This window comes from Pseudophryne corroboree, chromosome 12 (genome assembly GCF_028390025.1).
Source record: "Pseudophryne corroboree isolate aPseCor3 chromosome 12, aPseCor3.hap2, whole genome shotgun sequence".
Taxonomy (NCBI): Eukaryota; Metazoa; Chordata; class Amphibia; order Anura; family Myobatrachidae; genus Pseudophryne; species Pseudophryne corroboree.
In genome coordinates, this window is record NC_086455.1 from 620,904 (window position 1) to 629,114 (window position 8,211).

The window sequence follows — 8,211 nt, forward strand, 5'->3', positions numbered from 1 at the left end:
AACATAGCCGCGCTCTCCTCCGTGTCCCGCCGAGAGGAGCGGTAAGTAGCACGGAAGGGGGGGGGGGGGCCCACTGTGGGGGCATCTGTATACCTGGCACTGTGGTGGGCATTTGTATACCTGGCACTGTGGGGGGCATCTGTATACCTGGCACTGTGGGGGCATTTGTATACCTGGCACTGTGGGGTCATCTGTATACCTGGCACTGTGGGGGCATCTGTATACCTGGCACTGTGGGGGCATCTGTATACCTGGCACTGTGGGGACATCTGTATACCTGGCACTGTGAGGGCATTTGTATACCTGGCACTGTGGGGGCATCTGTATACCTGGCACTGTGGGGACATCTCTATACCTGGCACTGTGAGGGACATTTGTATATCTGGCACTGTGAGGGGCATTTGTATACATGGCACTGTGAGGGGCATCTGTATACCTGGCACTGTGGGGGCATTTGTATACCTGGCACTGTGGGGGCATCTGTATACCTGGCATTGTGGGGGCATCTGTATACCTGGCACTGTGGGGACATCTGTATACCTGGCACTGTGGGGGCATCTGTATACCTGGCACTGTGGGGGGGGGAGGGGCATCTGTACACCTGGCACTGTGAGGGGCATTTGTACACCTGGCACTGTGAGGGGCATTTGTATACTTGGCACTGTGGGGGCATTTGTATACCTGGCACTGTGAGGGGCATTTGTATACCTGGCACTGTGGGGGCAATTGTGGATCTGGCACTGCACTATTGGGGGCATATGTGTATCATGTCCCATTTTAACTGGCCACACCCATTTTTTTTGGCGCGCGCGCCTCCGGTGCGCACACACAGTACCTCTATGGGGCAGACCTGCTGGGGAACAGGGTCATTTTTTAAGTTGAGAATTTTTGTATGGCCCCCGAAGGATTTTATAAATATCCAAATGTCCCTCGGTAGAAAAAAGGTTCCCCGCCCCTGGCCTAAACCTATCCCTACTGCCTAACCCTAACCTTATTCCTACTGCCTAACCCTAACCTTACCCCTACTGCCTAACCCTAACCTTACCCCTACTGCCTAACCCTAACCTTATTCCTACTGCCTAACCCTAACCTTACCCCTACTACCTAACCCTAACCTTATTCCTACTGCCTAACCCTAACCTTATTCCTACTGCCTAACCCTAACCTTATCCCTACTGCCTAACCCTAACCTTATCCCTACTGCCTTACCCTAACCTTATCCCTACTGCCTAACCCTAACCTTACCCCTACTGCCTAACCCTAACCTTATCCCTACTGCCTTACCCTAACCTTATCCCTACTGCATAACCCTAACCTTACCCCTTCTGCCTAACCCTAACCTTACCCCTACTGCCTAACCCTAACCTTATCCCTACTGCCTTACCCTAACCTTATCCCTACTGCCTAACCCTAACCTTACCCCTACTGCCTAACCCTAACCTTATCCCTACTGCCTTACCCTAACCTTATCCCTACTGCATAACCCTAACCTTACCCCTACTGCCTAACCCTAACCTTACCCCTACTGCCTAACCCTAACCTTACCCCTACTGCCTAACCCTAACCTTATCCCTACTGCCTTACCCTAACCTTATCCCTACTGCATAACCCTAACCTTACCCCTACTGCCTAACCCTAACCTTATCCCTACTGCCTAACCCTAACCTTACCCCTACTGCCTAACCCTAACCTTATCCCTACTGCATAACCCTAACCTTATCCCTACTGCCTAACCCTAACCTTATTCCTACTGCCTAACCCTAACCTTATTCCTACTGCCTAACCCTAACCTTATCCCTACTGCCTAACCCTAACCTTATCCCTACTGCATAACCAAATCCTTACCCCTAGTGCCTAGCCCTAATCTTCCTGGCAGTATCTAACCCTCCCGGCAGTGGATATATTATACTCACACAGTGTATTACCTGTCACCTGCCTGTAACCCAGTATGCTGCCTGCCCATATTATTACAGGAGTATGTGTGTGACATGTAATTAGTGTGTATATGACAGGAGTATGTGTATAACATGTAATTAGTGTATATGACATGATAGGAGTATGTGTGTGACATGTAATTAGTGTGTATGACATGATAGGAGTATGTGTGTGACATGTAATTAGTGTGTATATGACATGACAGGAGTATGTGTGTGACATGTAATTAGTGTGTATGTGACATGACAGGAGTATGTGTATAACATGTAATTAGTGGGTATACGACATGACAGGAGTATGTGTGTGACATGTAATTAGTGTGTATACGACATGACAGGAGTATGTGTGTGACATGTAATTAGTGTATATGACATGACAGGAGTATGTTTGTGACATGTAATTAGTGTGTATACGACATGACAGGAGTATGTGTGTGACATGTAATTAGTGTATAGGACATGACAGGAGTATGTGTGTGACATGTAATTAGTGTGTATATGACATGACATGACAGGAGTATGTGTGTGACATGTAATTAGTGTATATGACATGATAGGAGTATGTGTATAACATGTAATTAGTGTGTATATGACATGACAGGAGTATGTGTGTGACATGTAATTAGTATGTATATGACATGACAGGAGTATGTGTGTGACATGTAATTAGTGTGTATATGACATGACAGGAGTATGTGTGTGACATGTAATTAGTGTGTATATGACATGACAGGAGTATGTGTGTGACATGTAATTAGTGTGTATATGACATGACAGGAGTATGTGTGTGACATGTAATTAGTGTGTATATGACATGACAGCAGTATGTGTATAACATGTAATTAGTGTGTATATGACATGACAGGAGTATGTGTATAACATGTAATTAGTGTGTATACGACATGACAGGAGTATGTGTGTGACATGTAATTAGTGAGTCTATGACACGACAGGAGTATGTGTATAACATGTAATTAGTGTGTATATGACATGACAGGAGTATATGTATAACATGTAATTAGTGTGTACATGACATGACAGAAGTATGTGTATGACATGTAATTAGTGTGTATATGACATGACAGGAGTATGTGTATAACATGTAATTAGTGTGTATATGACATGACAGGAGTATGTGTATAACATGTAATTAGTGTGTATATGACATGACAGGAGTATGTGTGTGACATGTAATTAGTGTGTGTATATGACATGACAGGAGTATGTGTGTGACATGTAATTAGTGTTTATATGACATGACAGGAGTATGTGTGTAACATGTAATTAGTGTGTAAATGACATGACAGCAGTATATGTATCATATGTAATTAGTGTGTATATGACATAGCAGAGGTATGTGTATAACATGTGCATGATAGCAGTATGTTTATAACATGTAATTAGTGTGTGTATGGCATGACAGCAGTATGTGTGTGACATGTCATTAGTGTGTGTATGGTATGACAACAGTATGTGTATAACATGTAATTAGTGTGTATATAGCATGTCAGGAGTATGTGTATAACATGTGATTAGTGTGTGTATGGCATGACAGCAGTATGTGTATAACATGTAATTAGTGTGTGTATGGCATGACAGCAGTATGTGTATAACATGTGATTAGTGTGTGTGTATGGCATGACAGCAGTATGTGTATAACATGTAATGTGTGTGTGTGTGTGTGTGTGTGTGTGTGTGTGTGTGTGTGTGTGTGTGTGTGTGTGTGTGTGTGTGTGTGTGTGTGTGGGGCATGACAGCAGTATGTGGGCCTTGCGATCTTTAGGGTGTAAATACCATAGAAGGTCCCAAGAAGTAAATGAAGCTGATAAAGTGTGAGAACTAATGGTGGAAATCAGAGCCATGAGTACAGCCATGCAGCACATCAATCCGTGACCGTCACTGACTACTGACCTGAAGTCACTGTATGGGTGGATGATCCAAAACCCTGCAGATTTTACCCTTTGCTGCTCAATCTCCACCGCCTTGTGGCTCCCGAACATTCGCAGGGAGAACTTGTTGACCCCAGGCTGAAGGAGGGCCCCAAACTGCCGCTGCATGAAGGTGCCAGGCTCCTCTCCATCAAGGTGCTCTGAAGCCTCTGACTTTGGGAGCAAGTAGACTTGCCCTGGTGCTGAAGACAGGCTTTGGCCAGAGTCTGGAGACTGGCTTTGACCGAGAGCTGGAGTTTGATTTATCCCAGAAGATGTCTGACTGAGGCCTGTGACTGAAGGCTGTCTACGTTCAGGACCTGGAATCTGACTGGATCCAGGAACAGAAGACTGATAGGAGCCAGGCTGCTGAATTGCTCCAGGGGTGTGAGGCTGGCTGGGACCTGTAGGTCGGCAGGGTGAAGCAAAAGTTGTTTGGTTGAGTTCTGTAGGTTGTTTGGGAGTAAGGGCAGTGGTATGGTTGGGTCCTGTAGGTTGATTGGGAGCAGAGGCAATGGTTTGGTTGGGTCCTGTAGGTTGATTGGGAGCAGAGGCAATGGTTTGGTTGGGTCCTGTAGGCTGGCTGGGTGAAAGGGAAATGGTTTGGTTGCGTCCTGTAGGTTGGCTGGGTGAAGGGGCAGCAGTTTGGTTGGGTCCTGTAGGCTGGCTGGGTGAAGGGGAAATGGTTTGGTTGGGTCCTGTAGGTTGGCTGGGTGAAGGGGCAGCAGTTTGGTTGGGTCCTGTAGGTTGGTGGGGTGCAGGGGAAATAGTTTGGTTGGGTCCTGTAGGTTGGTGGGGTGCAGGGGCAATAGTTTGGTTGGGTCCTGTAGGTTGGCTGGGTGAAGGGGCAGCAGTTTGGTTGGGTCCTGTAGGTTGGTGGGGTGCAGGGGCAATAGTTTGGTTGGGTCCTGTAGGTTGGCTGGGTGAAGGGGCAGCAGTTTGGTTGGGTCCTGTAGGTTGGCTGGGTGCAGGGGCAATAGTTTGGTTGGGTCCTGTAGGTTGGTGGGGTGCAGGGGCAATAGTTTGGTTGGGTCCAGTAGGTTGGCTGGGTGAAGGGGCAGCAGTTTGGTTGGGTCCTGTAGGTTGGTGGGGTGCAGGGGCAATAGTTTGGTTGGGTCCTGTAGGTTGGCTGGGTGAAGGGGCAGCAGTTTGGTTGGGTCCTGTAGGTTGGCTGGGTGCAGGGGCAGTGGTTTGGTTGTGTTCTGTAGGTTGGCTAGGTGAATGGGCAGAAGTGTGATTGGGTCCTGTAGGTTGCGTGGACAAAGGGGCAGAAGTTTGGTTTGGTCCAGTAGGTTGGCTGGGCAAAGGGGCAGAAGTTTGGTTTGGTCCTGTAGGTTGGCTGGGGAAAAGGACAGCATTTTGTTTGGGTCCGACAGGTTGGGTGGGCGCAGGGGAAGTGGTTTGGTTGGGTCCTGTAGGTTGGCTGGGTGCAGTGGCACTGGTTTGGTTGGGTCCTGTAGGTTGGTTGGGTGCTGGGGCAATGGTTTGGTTGGGTCCAGTATATTGGCTTTGTGCAGGTGGAGACATTTGATTGAGGACTGTAGAAGGCAGTTGGCTTGATGAAGGTGTAGAAGTATGGTTAGGTCCTATAGAAGGTTGGCTGAGTGCAGGGTCAAAGGTTCGGCAGGGTACTGCTTGTTGCTTGGGTTCAGGAGCAGAATTATGTCTGGGTCCTGACAAAGGAGTTTGGCTGGCTGCAGGGGCAGATGGTTGGTTGTATCCTGTAGAAGGAGGCGCGGTAGGTGCAGAGGAAGAAGTTTGGGTCGGTCCTGTTACAGTTTGATTGGGTGCTGTTGGATGGTTAGATGCAGTATTAAAGGTTTGGTTGTGTTCTGGAACAGGAGGCCGGTTGGGGAAGGAACCTGTGGTAAGAGGCTGGTTGGATCCTGTTAAGAGAGGCAGAATGGATATGGGCAGTGGAGGCTGGTTGAGTCCACGGTTAGGAGGTTGATTAGGTCTGAATGCAGGTGGGTGGTTGGATCCATGGTTAGGAGGCTGATTTTGTGCACGGTTAGGTGGCTGATTAGGTCCACGGTTAGGTGGCTGATTGGGTCTTAATGCAGGTGGCTGATTAGTACCTGGGGTAGGTTTGTTGGAGCCTCTGACATGATTCGGCCTGGGGGTTGCAGTCTGTCTAGTAACCTGCACAGACACTGCTGCAGGCGTATGTATTGCTTTTGTGACAGTAGGCTGCGTGGGAACCTTGGACGCCAGAGGAGTGGTACCTTGTACTGAAGAATGTGTAGTTCCTAAAGCTGAAGGCTGCACAGGTCCTGGGGCAGAGGGTGGCACAGGTCCTATGGTAGGAAGATTGCTTGGTATAGGTGTAGCAGCCACATTAGCTGTAATGGATGGGGTCTGGATTGATGCTGAGGCACCAGCTTGCTGATTAGACCCTGGAAGTGGATTCTGATTTGGTTCTAGAGCACAAGTTTGGTGGGGTCCAGTAGCAGCATGGCAGTGTTGCAGAATTAGCCCAGGGCTAGAAGCACTTTGAGTGTGTCCCAAACCTGAGAGGTGTGTAGGTGCAGGTCCAGGAGCAGGACGCCCGGCAGTGTAAGGGCACCGGCTGACCCCAGGATGGTGCACCTTCTGGGTTCCTCCAGACACAGGAACATGCTGGTTTGGTTCCAGTTCAACACCTGCCAGCTCCACCGCCTCCTCTCTGCCCATGCCAGCCTCTCCGTCCACCGTCATATGGTTGGCTGGGGAATACTGCCCATTCTGAGGCTCCATGATGCGCAGTCAGACGTCCTTGCTCAGGTACCCATATTGAGATGGCTGGCAGGGTTCCGGCCTGTCTTCCTCCACAAGCCTCCTCTGCCCTCCAATCTGAGCAGCAACAAATAAGCTCATTATCTCCATGACATCTTGGAGCGGGAGCTGAGGGATGCTGTGCACACACCCAGGTGAGGAGATGGAGGAGGAGGAGAGAGACTGATAGTAGGTAGGCAGCAGAAAGAGGCTGCATGGAAGGAAGGAGGGTGCAGGGAGGCGAGCGATGACAGGGAGGGAGGAGGCAGGGATGCTACGAGACACAGGGATGAGGAGGATGCAGGGATGCTACGAGACACAGGGATGAGGAGGATGCAGGGATGCTACGAGACACAGGGATGAGGAGGAGGCAGGGATGCTACGAGACACAGGGATGAGGAGGAGGCAGGGATGCTACGAGACACAGGGATGATGAGGATGCAGGGATGGAGGACGGGAGAGTATGACAGGAAGCAGAGGAGAAGGCAGATCTGAAGGAGAGCTGTGTCTGGGCACACTGACAGTGACGGTGCAGGCAGCATACAAGCTCAGACGTAGGAGCAGATGAACCTGCAGCTCCCTCACGTGGCCACCAGCAATCTGCGCACTCACACGCAATAGGTGACTGAGGGCTGAGTCTGAAATGTAAAATGGTAACAGCGTGTCTTGCGTTTTATATCATTGGCATTTGAATTCAGGCTCAAAACCGACGTGAATTGGAGATTGCTATTTCTAGTCCTAATGCTGGGAACACGCTAAGCGATCCGTCTTACAATATATCGCTCAGGCGCGGATCGGAACAATATGTCTTGCAGATCGTCTATGTGTGCGCCCGATCGCTTGTAATCGGCGGTCGTCCATCGCATCGTTGCATCTGGTGTCCCGCACTGGACGATGCAATGAACAATGCCGTGCTACTAAATGTGGCATGGAATGGTACATAGCGCCATCATCCACTGCACGCGCAGTGTGTAGGGTCATCCGATAATAAAACAGCTCTGTCCAGCGATGTCAGGGTCGTCTGATAATAAAACAGCTCTGTCCAGCGATGTCAGGGTCGTCTGATAATAAAACAGCTCTGTCCAGCGATGTCAGGGTCGTCTGATAATAAAACAGCTCTGTCCAGCGATGTCAGGGTCATCCGATAATAAATCAGCTCTGTCCAGCGATGTCAGGGTCATCTGATAATAAAACAGCTCTGTCCAGCGATGTCAGGGTCATCTGATAATAAAACAGCTCTGTCCAGCGATGTCAGGGTCATCTGATAATAAAACAGCTCTGTCCAGCGATGTTAGGGTCGTCTGATAATAAATCAGCTCTGTCTGGCGATGTTAGGGTCGTCTGATAATAAATCAGCTCTGTCTGGCGATGTCAGGGTCATCCGATAATAAAACAGCTCTGTCCAGCGATGTCAGGGTCATCAGATAATAAATCAGCTCTGTCCAGCGATGTCAGGGTCGTCTGATAATAAAACAGCTCTGTCCAGCGATGTCAGGGTCATCTAATAATAAATCAGCTCTGTCCAGCGATGTCAGGGTCGTCTGATAATAAAACAGCTCTGTCCAGCGATGTCAGGGTCATCCGATAATAAAACA

At 49.0% G+C, this 8,211-nt stretch overlaps 1 protein-coding gene across 1 annotated transcript in view; it reads right to left on the minus strand.

The window, feature by feature from the left end:
* The window catches only part of HCN3 (hyperpolarization activated cyclic nucleotide gated potassium channel 3), a 61,451-nt gene extending 54,254 nt beyond the window's left edge, over positions 1-7,197 (minus strand). Inside the window, exon 1 of the mRNA XM_063946615.1 lies at positions 3,846-7,197. Within this exon, the coding sequence (XP_063802685.1) occupies positions 3,846-6,598 (2,753 nt within the window). The 5' untranslated portion in view covers positions 6,599-7,197. The remainder of the gene's footprint in view (positions 1-3,845) is intronic.
* Positions 7,198-8,211: the final 1,014 nt, after the last annotated feature.